This window comes from Schistocerca nitens, chromosome 2, assembly GCF_023898315.1.
Source record: "Schistocerca nitens isolate TAMUIC-IGC-003100 chromosome 2, iqSchNite1.1, whole genome shotgun sequence".
Lineage (NCBI taxonomy): Eukaryota > Metazoa > Arthropoda > Insecta > Orthoptera > Acrididae > Schistocerca > Schistocerca nitens.
The window spans coordinates 1,162,711,233-1,162,734,119 of NC_064615.1; the positions used below are offsets into that span (position 1 = coordinate 1,162,711,233).

The 22,887-nt window shown below is 43.5% G+C and overlaps 1 protein-coding gene across 1 annotated transcript in view; it reads right to left on the minus strand.

Moving 5' to 3' along the window:
• LOC126235622 (glypican-5-like) overlaps window positions 1-22,887 on the minus strand; it is a 208,122-nt gene that overhangs the window by 44,491 nt on the left and 140,744 nt on the right. The window contains exon 4 of the mRNA XM_049944334.1: window positions 8,664-8,826. Coding sequence (XP_049800291.1) covers window positions 8,664-8,826 — 163 coding nt within the window. The remainder of the gene's footprint in view (window positions 1-8,663; window positions 8,827-22,887) is intronic.

The window sequence follows — 22,887 nt, forward strand, 5'->3', positions numbered from 1 at the left end:
ATGAGCGCGTACATATGTGTCATTTGTTAGTTGATTTCCTTGACATTCATTCGAATGATATCGACATTTCGTTTGACGATTCCATGAATTGTGGTTCGGACGTCACTTCTGCCAGTAACAGTTCAGAAGAAGAAGAATGCCTTCCGAGCCTAAAAAAGAAACACGTACTGCAACAGCATTCAGCGACAAAGAAAAGGCAGTGTAATATTGGTTAAATGTAGGTGGGAGAATACGCTTGAAGTTACGCAGTGGCGTTTTCGATTCGTAAAATCGGTGCATGAACTGTACAAATGGAAGAATGAATTACATGAAGTAAGAAATATGCACCAAACGGAAACCCGAAACCATCTGAATGAAAAACTGTTCGCAAGATTTAGAACTGCTCGTGAGAAGCTATGCCCCGTTACAGATGGATATCGACGAGACTGGGCTTTTCGAATTGCATCTGACATGAACATTGCTAATTTACAGGCTTCGTCGACCTGGCTATGCAGGTTCAAGAAATTGTACAGACTAGAAAGTCGCAAAATTACCAAGTTTACGTCACGTAAACGTGTAGAGCAGCTGCCAGTGATAGACAATGCTATAGAGAAACTCATAGCTGATGTAAAGACGAAATTTGCCGTTATCCCCGCAACTGCTGTTTATAGCGCTGGTCAGTCAGGTTTCGTGAAATAACTGCATGCATACCGCACTGTGGGGGTGCGAAAAAGACGGAGTCGGTTACCCAAACAATGAATGCAATGACACAGTCATTTACAATAATGCCACTGATAAGCATGAATAGTTTACTGTTTCACGCAGCTGTATATCTGTATTCAAGAACCGCAAGACAAATTAGGACCAAAAATAAAAAGAATGGACTGTTTACTTGCAAAAATCTTGTAATCGACGTATCAAAATCTGGAAAAATGGGAAAGAAAAGTTTTCGACGTTTCGTTCGAAACGTATTCCTACCAGTGGAGAAAATAATTCATTGCTTCTGTTGTGCTCAGGGTCTGGAGATAACGACGCCTCTGTTTCTGTGGAGGACAACGAAAAATCTATAGATATAATGTGGATCCCATATGGAACTACCGGTGCGATTCAACCGCTCGAAAAGAATTTTTTCGACAGTGGAAAGCATTTGTCAGGAAATTATCAGACAATACCTCTCATTTATTTCAGGTGTATTAGCGGAACAGTATTCTTAAGCTCCAGTCATTTGTGCATTACCAGTTTTCTTCGCTTCACTGCGCTTTATGAATTTGATGAAGTATGCGTGGTATCCAGCGCAATATGCAGGATAACGGCCGGGAGCATTTCTGAATCCATCCCAGTTCTGTCTAAATAAAACTAGTTCTTACTGCGAAGTGCCTGACTGCCTCAATTAGCCGGCCGAAGTGGCCGTGCGGTTAAAGGCGCTGCAGTCTGGAACCGCAAGACCGCTACGGTCGCAGGTTCGAATCCTGCCTCGGGCATGGACGTTTGTGATGTCCTAAGGTTAGCTAGGTTTAACTAGTTCTAAGTTCTAGGGGACTAATGACCTCTGCAGTTGAGTCCCATAGTGCTCAGAGCCATTTGAACCATTTTTTTTTGAACTGCCTCAATTTTTCCTTTTTCCGGTGTGCCTGGTGCAAGAAAAATGTTTGTTTTGGTGATTCAATAGACACTTCGCATTTTTGTGACGACTACAGGTAAAATAAACAAAGAACTGTTTCACTGATAGTCAAATGTACAACATTCAAACAGTATTATAAGGAATGGCCTACAGGAATTTTTATGAAATGTGGTACTGCAAAAGACATTTCATTTCAACAAATTACAAGTCCTCATTGATTGACGTCGCGTGTGACATGAGACACTGCCATGAATTTATTTTCTCTGGTAGCCACTTTTATCAGAATTACATGTGCAAGAATTGAATGTCGATATGAAGTAATTCTAAAAATGTTTGCATAGTTTAAGCTAGGCTTTCACCGGAGCAAACATGCTAACAAGCACGAGCAAAAGAGTGTGTAATTTCCTCTTGCATGCCATTCAACAGGACGTAACTGCACCTCCTTATGTGTCCCTAACCCTCCCCAGTTGCCTAATCGGAAAATGGAGACCTGCAGTTTAACGTGGAATCCGAACAACATGGTTCAAATGGTTCAAATGGCTCTGAGCACTATGCGACTTAACTTCTGAGGTCATCAGTCGCCTAGAACTTAGAACTAATTAAACCTAACTAACCTAAGAACATCACACACATCCATGCCCGAGGCAGGATTCGAACCTGCGACCGGAGCGGTCGCTCGGCTCCAGACTGTAGCGCCTAGAACCGTACGGCCACTCCGGCCGACTGAACAACATGTATTTCGTGGCTACTCCATCCGTGAGAAGTGAATGCTCGGCTAAAATCATAATGAAAAAGTTGTGGTCTGAACGGGATTTGGTCCCGCGCTCCCTGGATCACGAAGCGTGCGCTTTTTGCTTTAGAAAAAAAAAATGGCATATCAATATTAGACCTTACATGCGTAGTGGAAACGCTAGGTGTGTCACCTCTTGAGATGATGCTCAACGTCGGTAATTAGTGTTCTGATTATAAATTTCCCCTCAATGGTAATGAGAAGCTAGGGAAAAATGGCAGCCGACATATAAGAAAAGTTTTGGACCACTGATAAGGAGAGATAGGATCCAATTCCGTGTAAAGTGCACGATCTCCACGCATGTCACGCTTCCATACAAATTGAGACACTTAAATTCTACCTTCCCTGTGCCATTTTTCATACTCCGTCGAGAACAGTGCACTCACCATTCAAAATAATTCTCACTGAACAACAAAGTTTCGCATTGTGGCTCTAAAGAGATAGAGCTGTATCCTGTATGCCGCATATTAGCTCCAAAACTAAAAACCAATAAGACAGCGTTCGTAGGCAATGTGCGCTACCTCGTGTTCTCTTCCGTTCTCTCTAGTCCAAACATTTCTATCTATATTCAAGCGAATGATAGTGAATTTTCTGCAAGTGCTCATTCGCATGTGTTCGCTTCCATTCGCTCCATTGTAAACCAGACTTTAGTTGCTTAAACTTGGTCCCTGTGGACTCTCGATAATTCCGCTACGCGGCGCCGCGCGAGTGATTCGCGGAGTCATATTGGACCATTCCCTCGTGAGTTTGACCGAGGGCAGATTGTAATGGCTCGGAGGCTGCGCACGAGCATTTTGGGAACAGCACAACTAGTCGGGCGTTCGAGAAACGCTGTTCAACACGTGGCGAAACGGGAGCATAGTTCAGGTGATCAAGAGCTATCTCACGAATAGGACTTTCTCCGTCAAAGTAGAAACTGCCACCTCCACCAGAAGGCGTATTCGTGCTGGGGTGCCACAGGGATCGGTCCTGGGGCCCGTATTGTACAGTTTGTACACTGCGGACACACCAACGGCCCCCCTGGTGCACACTGCACAGTACGCCGACGATACAGCCTTCTACACGAGAAACGCGAATAAGGACCTGGTCATCCGTAGGCTACAAAAGGTTTTAGATGACACGGAAACATGGGCCCGTCGCTGGCGCATCACCATCAACTCTGAGAAGACGCAGGCAATGCTGATTACCCGCAGGCTCGGAGGCGCGAACCTCCTCAACGTCCCCCTCTCCACCTTCACCTAAATGGAATCCAACTCCCCTGGCGCAGAACCGCCAAGTACCTTGGTGTAACCCTGGACTCTCGTCTTACGTGGAAACCCCACATAAACGAGGTCCACAGGAAGGCCTGCGCCAGAATGTCCATCCTATACCCTATCCTGAACACAACCAGCTCCCTTCCCTGCCCAGTAGCAGTAAATGTTTACCAGGCCCTGATCCGGCCAGTAATGGAGTATGCGTGCCCTGTCTGGGGATACGCGGCAAAGCAGCACCTGGACAAACTCCAGAGGCTGCAGAACCGCGCCCTCAGAAGGGCACTGCATCTACCTCTCGGATTCCCCACGGACGACTTGCACGCCGCAGCCGAAATCCCACTCCTGAGAGAGCGTTTCCAGGATCTGGCAAGGGCCTTCTATGAGGGTTCTTCCAGATCAGGAAACGCACTCATCCACTCCCTAGGTCGGTATGACATGTCCCGCGATAAGCATAAGCGCCCTATGACGATCTTTCACGATTAAGTCGAAGAGAAAATCCCAATACCCAATCCCTAATCCAGTTCCTCCCCATATAACACTAATCTCTTCGCCTACCTCAGGCAAGTACCAGACTCACTCACAACAAACATCACAAGTCACAGACACCAAAAAACTATAGAAAAATCACACACACACGTTCACAGGGGAGTAAAAGCCGAAAGGCTACAAACTCCCCCTCACACTTCCCCAAAGAGGGGAAAGTAATAGATGTGAGCAGCAACGTGTCGAAACCAAGGCGAAACCACGTTCAGACGCCTTGGGGTTGGGTGGCCACCCTTCAATACGGAAGTTGGACGTTATGCTGGGCAGACTGGTAACAGGCCACGCGGTGAACTGTGGCGGAACTAACATGAGACTTTAAAGATGGGGAGGGTGTAAGTGTGTCTCAACAAATAGTGCACCGAACACTCCAAACGATATGCCTCGGCAACCGATGGCCCATTGCATGTGCCAATGATAGCACCACGGAATCGGCAACTACGACTGGAATGTGCGCGTGACCATCAGCACTGAACGCTGGCGCAGTGGCAGAGCGTTGCATGGTCTCATTAACCCCGATACCATCTTCATCGTGTCAATGGGAAAGCGGCGGCGTTATGCTCTGGGAGCCATTCACGTGGGGATCCATGGGTCCAGTGGAGCTCGTGCAAGTTACCGTGACGGCCAAGGAGTATCGTAGACTGGTTGCAGGCCACGTACACCCCTTCATGACGGGAATGTTTTGCGACGGCAGTGGCATTTTTTCAACAAGATAATGCGTCATGTCACAAGCCTACGAGTGCGATAGTGGTTCGAGGAAGACAGCGGCGAGTTCCAGCTGATGTGCTGGCCACTCAACTTTCCACATCTGAACCCGATTGAACACCTCTGTGGGATGTGACTGAAAGTGGCGTCAGACCTCCATCGCTCCCCTTCCCGGATTTTACGGGAATCAGACGACTTGTGTGCACAGATGTGGTGCCCTCTTCCTCCAATAACCTTCCAAGGCCACGTTGCTTTCATGTCACGATACCTCGCAGCTGTTATCAGTGCCAAAGGTGGTGAAACCGCCTGGTTAAATCCGCAGGACAGAACAGGTAGTTGGAATTGTGGAAAGGAGCCAAAACTGAGCGGCTGTCAGTTACATTTGAACACATATAACTTTATTTAGTCACCCAACCATTACATCGCAATTTCCGAGCTTAACTATCGACTGAATATGTCACACAATCTTATGGGTTAAGGACACAACCTCTTTAATTTTTGAAACGGCTGAAGGCTCATGATTTAAAACACAGCTACAATAAATTTTGAAAAGGCACAAGGCGCAAGGTTTTGTCCTTAAATAATATTTCAAAAGAGGCTGAAGGCCCAAACAATCTAAGACTTGACAAGTAAGGAACTTTTAATTTTAAAACGGCTGAAGGCCCATTATTTAAAAGCCAACTAAAGGTATTCAAATTCAAACCATCGGCTATGACCCATCAAAATACAAAGTCAAACACCAATAAGAATAGGCAGTAAAGCCAGCGGCGCTCAGAAGTTAACGTTCGCTAAGTGGAGACGGGTAGCCGACCCAACAATATCCGATCCACCAGCAACCCAACCAAGAGAGAGTCAACAGACCCACCGACAAGACGACTTGCTTTCCACCCGACCAGTACAAAATGAACTCCAGTGACAAAACATAAAAGGCTGTCAAAACTACACACACGTGTTGGACAGCGACAACACGGTGAGGAACGGACACTGCCTGAATTTTACGGCAGCGGCCAGGGCAGGTTACCGGAAAGCTAAGTGGCCACAAGGCAGAAAACTCCGCTGGGGCACTTGGACTTCAAATAACCAAAATACAGTTAAACTCCACCGGATATTGGCCAAACTTTTTCCAACTCGAACACTCGCTGTTGCTCACGGGAATACCCCCAACAGCCAACCATGAAAACCAACGGCACAATGTGAACAGACTGGCTTCGGTAATTAAATCACAACTCAACTTTGATGTCCTGAGTCGCTGAGCCACGAACCTCGCAGCAATCAGAACAGCTCCCACACACTCCGACACACCGTAGGGACCGCCAGCGGACCCGGACCACTGCGTCGCGCGGAGATTTCCTGCCTGATCCACACCATCCGACCGACTGCCGCACGCCGGCTAGCCGGAAACTGTATGCACCAGACCAAAGATAGTAGATGGTGCGAATATCGATACACACCGCTGCTGCCACACGTAGAAAGAGTAAGAACCACGTCATAGCCGCAATAACCGCGGGAAACCAAACGCAGAGTAACAGTCAAGATTTAAACCGACGCATAACCCGGGGCCAGCGCGGCTCAGCTGGGTATACCGGGTATTAGGTAAGTGGTCATAATGATCTGGCTGATCACTCCATGCAGAGGACACGAGTTCGATTCCTGGCACTGCCATGGATTTTTCCTTCGGAAGGAGTAGTATGGGGTGCACTGAGGCTCATTACGCCAACTGAGTAGCTACTGTACCGAGTAGCAGCGGCTGCACGGTCTAGAAAGTCTGAAAAACGACCGGGAGAGGGGCGTGCTGACCACATGATCCTCCGTGCCGCATCCACATGTGCCAGAGGCAGATATCCCTTGGACTTTCATACCTTGGGGAGGAGCTAATATCTTTAAATAATTACAAACTGAAATGTTTTGTTATTACCGTTCCACTTCTCACGTATATTGGTAAGTCAATAAATTAAGATGAAAGTAATATGGGCTGTGTCTCGTGTTAGTCACTTTCACGAGATCCATACGTTAGATTGGATTTATATGCCCTCTTAATACTGCAGCTGGAGGTCAGCAACATTTCACATTATTCAAATAGCAGCGTAACCGACGGCCTTGCCACAGTAGTAACACCGGTTCCCGTCAGATAACCGAAGTTAAGCGCTGTCTGGCTGGCCCTAGCACTTGTATGGGTGACGGTCCGGTCTGCGGAGCGCTGTTGGCAAGCGGGGTGCACTCAGCCCTTGTGGGCCAAACTGAGGAGCTACTTGATTGAGAAATAGCGGCTCCGGTCTCGTAAAGTAACAGACGGACGGGTGAGCGGTGTCCTGACCACATGCCCCTCCATATCCGCATCCAGCGACGCCTGTGGTCTGAGGATGACACGGCGGCCGGTGGTGCCGTTGGGCATTCCAAGGCCTGCTCGGACGGAGTTTAGTTTAATTTGGTTTCAAATAACAGCGTGACGAAACAAGCAAAAGCCGCAGTAATGTATGTTTATTTATCGACAAAGAGTTTCGAACGAGCCTCCAGATTCGCGTCACGAACAGAGCGAGGTGGCGCAGTGGTTAGCACGCTAGACACTAATTTGGGGGGGGGGGGGGATGACGGTTCAAATCCCCGCCCAACCATACACATTTTGGGCTTTCGTGATTTTCCTAAGGTGCTGCAGGCAAATTCCCAGATGGTTGCTTTGACAAGGACACGGCCGATGTCCTTTCCCATCCTTTCGTAATCCGAGCTTGCGTTCCGTCTCTAATACCCGCGCCGTCGACGGCACGCTAGACCGTGGTCCGCGGACCCCCAGGGGTCCGCGAGCTATGCCAGATGGGTCCGCGAGATATTAAGTATATTTCATATTATATCAGATTTTTTGTTTTGGCCGCTTCCTGCACGAGCAGTTTTAAGCCCAATATTTTTTTTTCAATAATGAATATGTCAATGTTTTTTCTAGGTACCAAAAATAGAAAATGTATAAAAAGACTCTTAATTTGGCTTTTTTGGGTACTTGATACTGTGATATGACAGGGTACCAACCATGCACGATGAGGGGGTCCTCGAGAAAACTTCGTTGGGAACCCCTGAGTTGAACATCTGCCACTCATGCGTCCATTACCAGTTATTCTTCTGGTCACTAGGTGCACAGATCGACAGTCAATTGAACTGTTCCTCATACTGTCTCATCATAGTTTATGGTACTGCTTTGGTGAGACAGTATGCGGAACAGTGCAATGGACTTTCAATTCGTGCACTTAGTGACTAAATGAAAAAAATGTATAAGACAATGGACGGATGTGTGAGTAACAGATATTGCAAGCGATAAAAACTATGCGATTTAAATACTAAAACGTCGCACCAGTTACAATTTCTTCATGCTGAGCACGGCGCATTTCGAGAATTTATTCTCATTATCAAGTGCCTTTATTGCCACTAACTGACTGGTTCTGTCAATAGAAGGCATCTCTCAGACCCAATTTGAACGTTCCGACAGCTTTCTTTGTGTTCCAGTTGCTGCTGTATGTGTCTGTCTCTGTCTCGTCTGTAGCTCTCTCTCTCTCTCTCTCTCTCTCTCTCTCTCTAAATTCCTCTCCCTCTCCCTCACCCGACCCCCCCCCCTCTCTCTCTCTCTCTCACACACACACACACACACACACACACACACACACACACACTCACACACACACACACTGTAGGAGGAGAGCCTACAAGGCACCATGTTCTCAGTCTACAGCGCAGCGCCAGCGCCTGCCTGCCCTGGGACATGGTTGCGTATAGGTTGCTGGAGGGTACTCACTCTCCGACGCGCTCGCCGTTCCAGCAGTCGGCCGTGTCTCTGGTCTCAGCGAAGCTCTCGTCGGAACACAGCGACTCGGCCAGGTTGGCGTAGAAGCCGCGGCTCTTTCTTAGGCTCGCCATGAAGGGATGCAGCTTCGACGATAGCTGATCACTGTCTGGTGCTGTCAACAGACCAAAGTGCATTTATCTTCAGGTACTTAGCAGAACTCCATTCTAAATTGAATTTACTACTTGATTAATATAAAGCACGTCACTCGTGAACTTTGGGGATGTCGGTTGGGTTGTCTGAAGTCACAGGAAAGGTGATGTGCCTTGTTGACGTCCGAACGTCGCAGCTATATGCTGAGTGTGGTTAGAGTGTAGACATGATATCTACGCGGTCTGTTACAGACAGTTGTGTACTGAACGTGGCAGTACGTTGCGAGTTAACCGGCTCTGAATGTGGCATGACAATCGAATCAAGAATCCGTGACAGAATATCAGACATTACGGATCGTGTTGCGTAGGTCATCACTGTAGAGAGTGGATGTTCGCTATCAGGGACACAATGTATTCACACGCGTAAACCCCCACACAGGAAGTCCACAAATCTTTGACGAACGGGCGTTACTTCTCCTCCGCAGAGCCATACTTGGCGGCTGAAGCTCTCCTGACTTGAGAAGCCCCTTTCAACTAGGACTCCACGAAGACAAATTCTGACACCTCGACACGGAGCTCAGCTACTGGCATGGACCAGTGAACATTCACACTGGACCCCAGATCAGCGGCGGCGTGTCACGAGTCCCGGCTTGTGTTGTATCGAGCTCCCACTTGCCAACAAGGTTGTGTCCAGGTAACTGGTGGCTTGGTGCTCTCCAACTAGCTCAGGGTTTTTGACAATCCAACTCGCCAATTGGACAGAATTTGTCGCCACATCTCTCAGGAGGGCATCTAAGAACTCTATCAGCCGGTCCCAAGCCGAATAGCTGCTTTCATAAGGGACAGAGGTGGACCAATCCGCAATTGATTTGCTCAGTTTGCGCAGCTCTTTCTACTGGATAAATCATTAAATTTTCTGAAAATGCGACGATTTATTTCTCTGTACACGTACAGCACATTTCTCGATTTCCATCTCATTACGATATTTCTTTCGTGGTGCATCTTTTCTTTGTGTTAAAGTGCATTTTATAAATCTTTCATTTTTTTCGTAAGTTAGGCTTTTGAGTTCTCAAAGTGACAAAAGTTTTATATTTGTATACAAAGTGTAGCTTACGTGCAGTATGATGAAATTTTCCCAACACTCCACTGTGCACGCCATAGGTGTCATTAGAGTATATATCTGAAGGTCCAAAATATTTAGGGCCAAAATTATATAAGTGGAAGAGGATCACACGCTGATAACTTCAAGATTAGGAACTAATCGACAGAAATGAATGTTTAGATTTTGATCGACACAAACAAATTACAGTTTATAGCAGCACCTTAACCTCATAGCAATTGTTCAAGGAGAAGACCGTCAATCTCACCGGCGCATTATGTTTCGTCACACTCCCTAAACTAACCTCTTTGTGTACAGTTAGACAGGCAACCAGAACCTGTGAAAGAGTTGCTGTCCGGATTATACTGAGCTTTCACACCCCGTGGGTTTTATGATACCCCATATGAAAAAATCTAATGAGGACATACACCTTATGTAGCGTCAGGTACGATGCGAAGGCTAGCACTCATCAATAGCATCTCCGCTTTACAAGTCTGGAGTCGCATACTTTTTTTCGCGTATGACGGTTCCGCAGTTACAAACAACTCATTGTCAAATGTATACTTTTCACAAAGTACCTGTCAGTTGGTACGATGTGGAGCTAATTAGTTCGAGGATAGATCTCAGTATGGATTATTTGTAAAACGAAAACTGGCCATATGAGGAAAAAATGGCGGTGCAAGACTGCTAAATAAAAACTGTTGTTCAAATGTCTTCTGTCAAGCCATTTAACTGGAGAACTGACATCGTTCACTGTTGCAAGTAGCCTTCTTAAGGCCTCCTTAGTATCTACTGCTTAATATATGCAATTTAGTTATGGTGAAGAGTAGCCTGATGTTTAAGAGACTAGTCAGGAAGAACCAACATGCAAAGAAATGGGATATGAAAGCACTACACTGTAAAGAGATACACCGTAAGTTCTCCGAGACTACAGGTACTGCGATAATGCATAGCTCAGTAGGAAGTTCAGCTGAAGAGAAACGAACATCTCTAAAAAGGCAACAGCAGAAGCTGGAAGGAAAAACATAGGTACAAGGAAGACAACGGCGAGAAAACCAAGAGCAAACAGCTCTGCTGTTCTACGAAAGAAGCAGGTACAAAAATATTCAGAGAAATTCAGGAACATAAAAATAAGTCAATCAGGTATGAAACAAATACAAAGTGTACGGAAAATAGGAGGAAAAGTTTGCATGAAAATTGTGAAGAAATAAAAAAAAATAATGATTGTTGGAAGGACTGACTTACAATACAGAAAAGTCAAAACAATCTTCGGTGAAATTGAAAGCAAGGGCGGAACATTTACAGTGCAGTGAGAATTTCACTGTTAAACGCAGAGGAGAGAGCAGATAGATGGAAAGACTACATTGAAGACCCCTAAGAGGGGAAGACTTGTTTGATGACGTGTTGAAAGAAGAAACAAGAGTCGATGGGGAAGGGATAGAGGATCCAGTATCGTTGGTGTGTAGAATGTCAGACTTGCGATATACCATCAGACTTTTGGAAAAACCTCCTCCAGACAATTCCGAAGACTGCAAAAGCCTACAAGTGCGAGATTATCGCACAGTCAGCGTAAGAGCTCGTCCATCCATGTTGTCAAGAAGAATAATAGGCTAAAGCTTAGAAAGGAAAACAGAATCTCTTAGATGACGATCAGTTTAACTTTGGAAAAGGTAAAGGCATAAGAGAGGCAGTTATAACATTGTGGATGATAATGAAAGAAACACTCCAGAAAAATGAAATCACGTTCATAGGATTTGTCAACATGGAAAAAGCGTTCGACAATGTAAAATGGTGGAAGACATTCGGCATCCTGAGAAAAATGTGGGTAAGCTGTAGGAAAGACGAGTAATGTACACTCTTTGACATAAAACTTGACCGGCGGCCGGCCGCTTCAGAGGCTAAGTCCGCGCCGATCGCGACATGGGACAAAAAAACTGGCCAACTCGCTAATTCTCTAAGTCCGGTTATCTGCACAATCTGGCAACACTGTAGACTGCGGCACTTCCTGGAGGAAAACTTGTCCCATGACAGAGAAACTCTAGGCTGATTACGCCTGTGGTCTAGCGGTAGTGTGCGTTGTTTCTGTTCATAATGTCAGTGGATCGAGAGCAGCTGGCACAAAATATTTTTATAGCCTCTTCTGTCTCAATGCTGAAGACGTGAATGTAATGGTAGCGCAGATTCAATCTATTTCGCTTTGTGACACACCGATATCAAAATTTTATCCAGTAACGATTTTGCGGCAGATTTCCTGCAGACTGTCCTCCTCTGGACGCCGTATGCGGCAAAGCTCCGGGATCCATTTGCTGGCTACTGGCAGCGGCCGTGGCGACAGCAGCGGCGCTGCACTCCCCCGTTCTTTATCGAAAGCGCCTGCTACCGCTCATCGCTTTTGATGATTTAAAACACTTTATTATTAAATGTTGCTCCACAGAAAATTTCTACAATTTCCATTCACGCTCAAAAGCAACGGAGACAGACGCCCTGATTAGTAGGCGCGTATTATATTACATTAATCGGCAAGAGCTGAGTATGGCCCGAAATTAATTTTATAGATTGGGACGAAATTAAACCACCTCACTACATTCGATGAATTTATAAATGCTTCATACCTCGTTTCTTTTCCTTTCAAACTCAATTATTTGTGCAACTTTTGGTCAATGTTTGGATGTTTTCGTCAAGCCAGAGTGAGCGTCTGTGGTGTAAAGTGTATTACAGTTCTTGTTTCATTCCTTATGGTAAGTCTATGCGATAAACTGTGTGAATACCTTGCAATGCATGCTCTGTAGCAGTGCAGGAACACTGCACATTTGGAGTTCCATGTATGGGTTCATGAAGTATTTATTGTTGATCGGAAGTGATAGTTAAGGTCATCAGATTTAAACCAGAAAAATTTGTCGTTTTGAAGGTTTCAGAGAACGGAAAGGAATTGCTAACGCCGGTGTTAGAAAACGTCTACAGTTAAATGCTATTGCAAAAATTTAGAAGAAGGGAACTACATTAATGAACATGTGCACTTCATAAACAACCTTCTGACATGTTAGACCTATATGACGAACAAAGCTCAAATTTATATCATTGACAGTCGGTTTGAATCTTTTCAGGGTCTATTTTACAGTGAAGCACCTTGGAATTTGCAAAGCAGAAATCCATGATATTAACTTAATTTACTAAGTCGAAATCGGACGAAGATTGATGTTTAAAGGCATTCTTCAGATTTCGCATAAGAAATTTTTACTAGCAGTTTGCAACTCCATTAATTAAAATGGAAAATAAAAGGTTGCTGTCAGCGGCTTCTACCGTGATTCGAACTGCTATGTCTTATAGTACCAGCACTGCAACGCACAAGGGAACCTCTGAGCTAACGACACACTGGCGAGCAGAGGCGGAATATAGTCACTGCGATGTTGCCTGAGCCTCAAAACGCAACCTTAAACACACGAACAGAGGAGGTGGAGATTACTGTTTTAACGTCCCGTCGACAACGATGTCATTAGAGACGGAGCACAAGCTCGGATTAGGGAAGGATGGGGAAGGAAATCGGCCGTGCCCTTCCTAAGGAACCATCCCGGCATTTGCCTGAAGCGATTTAGGGAAATCATTGAAAACCTAAAGCAGGATGGCCGGACGCGGGATTGCACCGTCGTCATCCCGAATGCACACCCAACAGGTGTTACTTATGTGAAGAAAGCCAATCTTGGAGTCCAGAAATTAAATATACTTTCTAATTGTGTCATCTTGCAGTGGATTATATCGTACGAGTCTTCGATGTGGAAAACGAATGTCAAGTGAATTTAGCGAGGTAACGCCGACCTACACCCGGAAGTAAATGCACTATCAGAGTGTTGACAAATACTTGCTACGACGCTGCCATTTCTAGGCTCTCTGACGAGGCAGCTCTTCAGCGAAATGCTTGCCGTGATTCTCCGATACGGTTCTTCAGAGTGGAGACGCGCGCGCACGTTTGGTTTTTATGCGGCGTTCTCCCCTGATGGTTTCTGACGTCGCCTTGTGGGCTATGTATACATATGAGACATTCAATTATCATTAATCCAGAATGATACAAGTTTCAGCTTCCGGCGTGGAAGAAGGCTGTTGACGCCGACATTATATCATTTCAACGTAGGGAAAGCAAAACGGATCATTCAATGTTTCTCATTCAACATAAAGCATGTGAGATAATTTCCCGTAACGTTCGTAATCATCTAAAAATACAAACGAAGTAAAAATACACCGGAAGCTTATTCGAATTGAATATAACGCTTTGCACCTCGATGTCGAATTTGTCCACTTGCAATCTTTTGCAGCATACACATAGAATGTCATGATTACCACGAGAATGAAGAAATATGTTGGTAAGGATGGAAGCAAGAAGAGACGCAGTCAACAAATATTCTATTCCTCATGGCATTCATTTCATTTGACACGTAAGAAGAGGTAAAGCGGGAATTTACTTTCGTTAACACGAAAGATATGCCGCACATATTGATAACGAGGAAGTCTGCGTCTTCATACGTTTCCTCCTTGAAATCTGTATGCTCTATTATATACTAAGTAGCCCGATCATTGTTTCAGTAATGTTACCCTCTTGTTTGACCCCGTAACGATGAACAGATTCCAAATGCATGTCTCCCTTCCTGGGTTGTTTTTTGTGTTTTATTGCTTGGAATTCCTGAATCAGACCACTGTGCCTTCCCCCCTCGTGGGTTAGGTCTCAAAACTAAACCGCTTTGTATCCAATGGCATAATTTATTCAGACAGCATCAGCATAAGACTATCAAACAAAGCCTTCCATTTACAGTTGCAGCACTCTAACCAGCACTGACCAAAGTGTAATCCACGGTCATGGTCCTAAATTACCAGCTGTCTGCTACTGTGGCAAAGTCCGTACTACACTGTCGATTCCGCAGCACCATTTTATCTGGTAACACTGTGTAGTTGCACAGTTGTGCTACCAGGTCTGTCCTCACACTGTCAACTTTATGTATCTCACTTCTCCTGCAGCGTAGATCACGAGGAGCCGAAGTAAATGAGTGTATTCTGCATGACGTAACATTCAGTATTCCCTTCTTTCATAGCCACTCTTCATGTGCATCGATACCAAATAGGAATGCGAAAACTCTTGCGAGTGAGAGAATGACAATAACAATCGTAACAAGAACAAGCAAATAATGAATGATGTTTATTCCAACGCAGAACGAGAATGGCTTTAAACATAAAAATCTGTATCTATATCTATATCCATATCTATTGATCTTTGAGTTGGCACAATGCAAATATATTCTTAGCATTTAGTTACTGAATTTAGATCTGGATGTTTGCAGAGAAAAGGAAAAGTCGGTACTTCTCGCTAGTGTAATATAATGTGAACCAGCAACTACCCTTTCCTTAGAACACGACTCAAGCAGGTCCTCAAGTAGGTAGCAAGGCACTGCTGCATTCTCTTCCCTGACATTGCTCTGATGACGGTTAATGCAGATAGTTCCGATTATGAAATACAAAACGTATTGCAGGTTAGTTCCTAGGATAGTAACATTAAATTTGCGTTGTAGACGGCACATGAATGTGACGACTATCCATATTACTCATCAATATAAAAAGACAATATTTTGGGAATTTAGCAGGATTACTCAAAATGAATTCTGAAATTGGGTGACTGACTGCACAGGTGCTAAACGTCGTCAAGAGTATACGATGTCCTAATCGCATTAGGAATATGAAGATCGTCTTCGACAGCTCGCAACTTTCACATTGCTATCTCCACCCTACTCCAGACAGCCCTCGGTGGAGTTGCACTACGTTGCCGATGTTATGGAAGGCCTTCAAACCGACAACAGACCACATATTGAAAACTACAAGCGAATTCTCTTGCAGCGTAAGCTTATTGTAACTAATCTAAAAATTATTGGAGAGGAACATTGTCCTATTCAAAAAAAGTAAAATGTTACACACTGTTGACGTCAAACGGACATTATCTATGTCCTGTCTTGTGCCCTACTCATCTATAATATCAAGTGTACTATGAAAATGATTATATATAATGGATGATAGGGTAATGCATTGATACCAGATGGTGGGGGCCGGCCGGTGTGGCCGTGCGGTTCTAGGCGCTTCAGTCTGGAACCGCGTGACGGCTACGGTCGCAGGTTCGAATCCTGCCTCGGGCATGGATGTGAGTGATGTCCTTAGGTTAGTTAGGTTTAAGTAGTTCTAAGTTCTAGGGGACTGATGACCTTAGAAGTTAAGTCCCATAGTGCTCAGAGCCATTTGAACCATTTGAACTATTTAACACAAAATGACATTAAAAATTAAAGTTATTCACGAGTAGCTAGTTGAGAATATGTATGAACATTAAATGACACGACGAACTGAAATAATATGACGAAGAGTTCAGCGCTCACTGGGAATAGAGCCCCACACATATCGTTGTTGACTACACACAAAGAGATGTCAGCTACCGAATTTTTCTCCACCAGCTGCTCAGAATAGCATCTTGAACTTACAGTCATCTCGCAAATAGTTCTGTGTCTCACTGGGAGTTAAAAACGTCAGATATCGTTAGTGTTGATAACGAATGAAAATACATTAAAAATCAAAATTATTATCCACCAGCATATAGGTGTTCTCATGATAGAGCTTGATAATACATAATTAAATCTTTAGTGCCGGGCCAGGATTCGATCCCATTCACGCGTAATATGTGAAGGTGTTGAGGAATCTGCAGTTTTGAACAAACAACAAATTGTAGCCGAGCTGTATTGCCACGAAGGGATCAAATTCCGCGTTAAGGGCGGTCTGAGTTGCATTCCCAGTTTAGAACCAATTTTATCGACATACAGAAGCTCAAATAAAAGATGGAATAAGTGTCCTGTGACCATACATAGCGTTTGTGTCGTCACTTGAAATGAATAAATAGTATAAGAAAGGTTACTGGTGATAGAGTTTCTACATGTCGCCACTCCAGACTTTATTGTGGTTCAACCTACCGTCTACTTGGTAAAGAAGGAATATCATCTTTAATGTGAATTTTCAGACCACGCAGCCATTATATCTCCTTCACTTGGTGTAGCCAGGAGAGACTGGAATCTGTCTCTCCCTATCTAAAATCATTGACGGAAGTGGGAATCGAACCCAGACCATAGGTATAACAACCTATCATCCGTCCAACAGACCACGAAATCCTCTTCTCTGCGAGTCATTTTTCTATCGTAACGCAGTTGCGCCACACTGGATGAGAATTCTGACACACAGGCTCCCTGTAGTAATTTGCAGCATGTTCAGTAAATTCATTTACTTGGTTGACCGAATCACCATGAACTAGCTGCCTCGGCTACCCAGTGCATACATTCGACTATTTTGTAATCACAGAAATAAAATCACGTAACTGCCACCTACACACAACTGCCAACAGTGTAGGATGCAGAAGTTTAAATAGGAAGTGTTCCTTTCCACTTGAGCTATTCTATTGCGCTATCTGTTACTAGAAAACGTCGTTCAGTCCAAAAGAAAAGCTGTAACTGTTTGTCTCTCAGAAGTCAAGACCTGGCCATATGCATAATCTCACAGTGCTGTGGAATCCAAAGGTTCTGGAGGAATAGTTGCCGAGCTCTGGAGCTGCTGTAGCTACGTGTCAGCTTGTAGCATAGATAAGATGTCGCGAGTTCGAATACATTCAGTGCTACATTTTTTAAAACGCAATTCTGCTCTCTGCTGAAGGTATCAATCTAATGGAACTTTGAACATAATTCCCTTCACTTCTCAACCCAAAGTAGTCGCATGTGGAAAAAGGGCTAACTACTGTGACATTTCGTTCTATTCAGGTTTAATAGACAGCAGGCAGCAGATGCATCTCGAAGATGTGCAGGGAGAGCGCATCGTACCATAATATGTCAGAAAAGTATTTTCTACATTAGCCGTCGTGTGGTAGTAATATTTTATTCTTCTTCAAACTTTGTTTGACAGCTTTAACTCAGAACAAGTTTTCTACATGCATGTAATCAATAAACTGCATGTGCATTGTCAGACTGTCATAGGTAACATCAGAGAATTCGCATATATCGTTGATGATTAATTTCTCTCTCATGTTTACTATTGTTTTAACAACACTAAAGGAAACCTTACGAAAATTGTGCACTGTATTATAAGAAATGAAATAAAACTAACCATGATAACCTTACGACGAAAGTTTCTGTACACAAGCATGCCTCTATCGACACGAATTAGTAAAATACTACTCACTTAGATTTTGATTGGGTCTGTGTTTAATTGGTATGCTGTGTCATACTCAAGAGGTATGCAAATGTGGCATTTCATAAATATAGTTACGTATTCCTAGAAACCCAAAATTCGCTTGTCAGCAGCGGAAAGAGGCCTTACCTGTTGTGCAGCATTGTAAGTTTTTCAACATTGCACTATGAGCTGAAAGCATTTTCTTGCGATTTCCTTATTGATGTTTGATCTGACTGCTTGTAGCTCTTTCACAGAAGGGATAAAAACGTTACAGTCAGTGAGACTGGAACTGCGAACCGTAACAGACGCTTTTTCACAGGTCAGCACGTTACTACAGAGCTGGCGAGGAGGTATGGGTCTGACCTTCCTATTACGAGGGCAATAGTAACTAGAACTCGTAAACCGCTATTTGAAGGTCGAGATTAGTTGCGGTTTCCACCTGCAACGACTTTCCTGGGCTGAAAACCGTACATTTTCAGTCTTTTGTTACCCTTCAAGCGATAATAACTCAGATTATTCAATGGAAATGACAGGTAAAATCAAGTGAACTTTGAAGCTTAATTCCGTGCACACCAGGAAGTAACTCGTCGATCACAGAGTTGCCAAACATACGTTGCCTTGTTGCCAAATCTCAGTTACAGTACCAGCAGGAAGAAGACGAACCGATGTGATCCTACAGCGGTCTGGGAAGTGACCATAGCTGGCGTCTCCAAGTCGCGGCTGCTACGGCCTGGAATACGTAATGCGTCTGATTCGCTTTCTGTAACTGGGTTTAGGGACTGGAGCGTAGTTACTAATAATACTCAGAACTGACTGCAAACTGAGCATTATAAATCAGTAACTCTCATTGTTGTTTTTATATTTCTTTCGTAAGTGTACTCAAAACTAAGAAAGTCATTCACAGGCGTTTTCGTGCCTCGCCGATAGTCGAGCACAACATACAAATAAAAATAAAAAAGAATGTGTGTGTGTGTGTGTGTGTTTGTGTGTGTGTGTGTGTGTGTGTGTGAGAGAGAGAGAGAGAGAGAGAGAGAGAGAGATAAATAAAAAGCAATGAGAGAGAGTGTAAAAAATTGTTGTAAAGAAATTGAATCATGGTATTTAAAGAAATCTTTCATTAAAATGACACGTTCCACATCATTACGAAATGTCGTATTCATGATCTATGGATCAAGAGTTAATCTAATGTAATCTAATCTAATCTAATCACATCATATTGATGATTAGCCATGAAGAGTCATGAATTACCGAAATTTTGGCCAATACCAGTAACCAAATCTAAACTTGAAAATAAAAGACGACAATTTTTGTAATAAACCGTGACTCCTATCAAGACCCTTTCGTCCCTGTTATCTAACCACGAAAGATGTCTGATATACCTCCATTCTGAAGTAACAAAGTGTGCATGCATTTAAAGATGAAGTGCATGATGTGAAGTTCTGTGACGGAGATACGAACCCAACACGTAATCCGATTGTTAACTAAGAAAAATCAAATGTTACGTATCGGTTTTTCTTACGAGCCGCTAGGTGTCTGAATCTAAAATAAGGATACAAACTTTTGTGCCTAAGCGACAATCGAACTGCACACCTACCGTGCATCCACGAATATAGCTTAAGTATCAGTTGCTTACTCATGAACAGTAAGATGTGTGCGTGTTTGACCAGAAATAACGACACCTGTTGCGATTTTTGGAAACACATGAACAGACATTGAAATTGCGCGTTAATTTTCACTAGCAGGTGGGTGTGCACTTGATAAAGCTAGAAATGAAATTATGAATATTTTTGTACTGGATCAGGTTTCAGACCCACTTACTTACCTTTGGAGGAGACCTAGAGAAGATTGCAGTCTTGGGACCGAGATATTCAGATCCTCGAAAGAGGAGATACGAATTCGAATCACAGTCCAGCACCAAATTTTTAAACGTCTCTAGTTCAATCAAGTACAAGTAAAATAAGAGCCCTGTCCCTTTAAATGGCTATCGGTTCATCAAATAAAATAAAATTTTCTAATGTAAGTAAGCTTACTGGCGACTGTATTTCTGTTTACCATGACTTCCGCTGTGTCATTTCCCAACGTAAACCGGCTCTGCCCAGTTGGTAATGAAGGAACGTGATGTTTAATGCGGATTCTGGATTATAACGTCTTTCTCTTGAGGTTACCAGAGGTAAAATAAATCTGTTTGTGCCTCTTAAAAGTAAATGCCTGAACCCACGCATTGCACCTGTGATAGCTCGTTCCACCATACCATTGTGGCCACATTACCCAGCCCCAAGAGTGTGCTGTAACGGATGATGTGCTTAGCTTACAAAATTAGTCACGGCGGAAAAAATGCGAGTCTATTAAATGGTCAAGTAGAAGCAAGCTTCTGACGCAGAGATTATGCTATTCTCATGTCAGCAGGATGTAAAGACTCTTCTAGGCATCATAGGCTGGATGTGAAGCCATTTTGATTTTTCACAAATTCAGCAAATTTCTTAGTTCGAGAAAATCCACTGTGAAGTGTGAAGTTGCCGGATAATTCGATTATTACTGTTATTATTAATATCATTTTATTCATACCGCTGCTGTAACACAAGTGCTTGAACATCATTTAATGCCTTTTGGTCACTATAGATGTAGTTTCCCAAGAACAGGTTCTTTCCCTGTCTACGGAATCCTTTTCATGTTAATATCAAACACCAGCAATTACTCGTAGATTACTTTAAAACTAACGTAATTGACGAAGACGTTACTTGGTAACAAAAACGCACTGCCTTTCTTCATTTACTTTCGCCTAGAAATGGCTATCGAGTACTGACAAACCAAAAGGCAAGAGATCTTACTGCCTTCCGATATACGTTGCTGTTAGTTCTTCCACATGATTTGGTCGACATGACCTGTTTCAAGTTGTGTATGACAGACAGTGTTTTAGAAAATCTATTGTTTCCCTTTGAAATAAACAGAAGTATTTTCATTCTAAGCTGTCCAAGTACACAATTTTCGCAATATTAGTTCAAATTTAATATTCGCCTCTATAATATAGGAAAGTATTTCACAGTCGCAAAACTCGCATCCGAAACGTTGTCCTTACACTTAGTCGCTGACCATAAATTCTAGCTCAGAGTGACACCAGTTTAAATAACCTAATGTATCGAAGACTGTTTGCCAGTGCTCTTTCTCACCGGAAAATACGCAATTCACTCATTTGGCTCCATAAGTACACTGTAACAGTAATTTCTGTGTGAAATTTGTCAGTAAGCTTTTGCCTTCCAACCGGCAAAATACGGCAGAGTACGGCCGGTAAACAATTCACAAACCACGATATAGTGCCAATAAGACGATTTCTTTAAACATTGTCGAAGCTGAGGGAATTTAGTTTCTGCTTAAATCGTCTTAAGCAGCAACGTTTACAGATATCTCAAATAGGAAAAAGCTGAATATCCAGGTAAGAAGGTTGTAAAACAAACTTCCCACAGTTTGTGTCAGGTTGATCTTTTCGTCTGGTAACACTGCTTAAGTATTTTGTCTAAGAGGTATCACAAGTAGTATCCCTGTAGCTGTGGGAATCATTGGTTGAAAACGAGTTTAACACCAATGGGTACAGTGCTGCTAAATTTTCACAATTATTATCAACCTAAGTCTGAGTTCATCCACAAACTGAGGCGTATTTATAATATTGGAGCTAGACTGTGTATCCTTGTCTTTCTTGAGTGGTCATTGGAAGGCGTTTACACACACGTATACAATACTATGAATACTTCGAACGCTATGGTTAACGTTGCTCTCATAAACTACTTTTTTTTTAATTCTTCTGGGTCTTCAGCGTGCAATATGTGTTGTAGATACAGTCTCAGACCAAAAAATTGACCGCCGAGTCGTTCACGTAAGGTGGGCAATACAGTCGTGCTCCTCTCAGAATTCTATGTCTGGCAATATGCTCGATCTAGCAACATGTAGACTGCGGCACTTCCCAGAGGAAGTCTTGACTCCAGTCTTAGTATATTACTCTTGACTACGACCGTAGTCTTGAGGTAAAACGCGGGACCAGCTAATATGATATTGTAGATTCGCTTGAATTACACTCATAGCTTCAGCACCGAGAGGAAAGGGGCGATAAAAATTTTGTCGATATGTGCTTTCGGTCGCCAGACGTCATATTAGCTGGTCTCGCGTTTTACCTGAAGACTACGGTCGTGTTCCAGCAGCGGTATGAATAAAATGATAGTAATAATAACAATAATAATCGAATTATCCGGCAACTTCACACTTCACAGTGGATTTTCTCGAACTAAGAAATTTGCTGAATTTGTGAAAAATCAAAATGGCTTCACATCCAGCCTATGATGCCTAGAAGAGTCTTTACATCCTGCTGACATGAGAATAGCATAATCTCTGCGTCAGAAGCTTGCTTCTACTTGACCATTTAATAGACTCGCATTTTTTCCACCGTGGCTAATTTTGTAAGCTAAGCACATCATCCGTTACAGCACACTCTTGGGGCTGGGTAATGTGGCCACAATGGTATGGTGGAACGAGCTATCACAGGTGCAATGCGTGGGTTCAGGCATTTACTTTTAAGAGGCACAAACAGATTTATTTTACCTCTGGTAACCTCAAGAGAAAGACGTTATAATCCAGAATCCGCATTAAACATCACGTTCCTTCATTACCAACTGGGCAGAGCCGGTTTACGTTGGGAAATGACACAGCGGAAGTCATGGTAAACAGAAATACAGTCGCCAGTAAGCTTACTTACATTAGAAAATTTTAA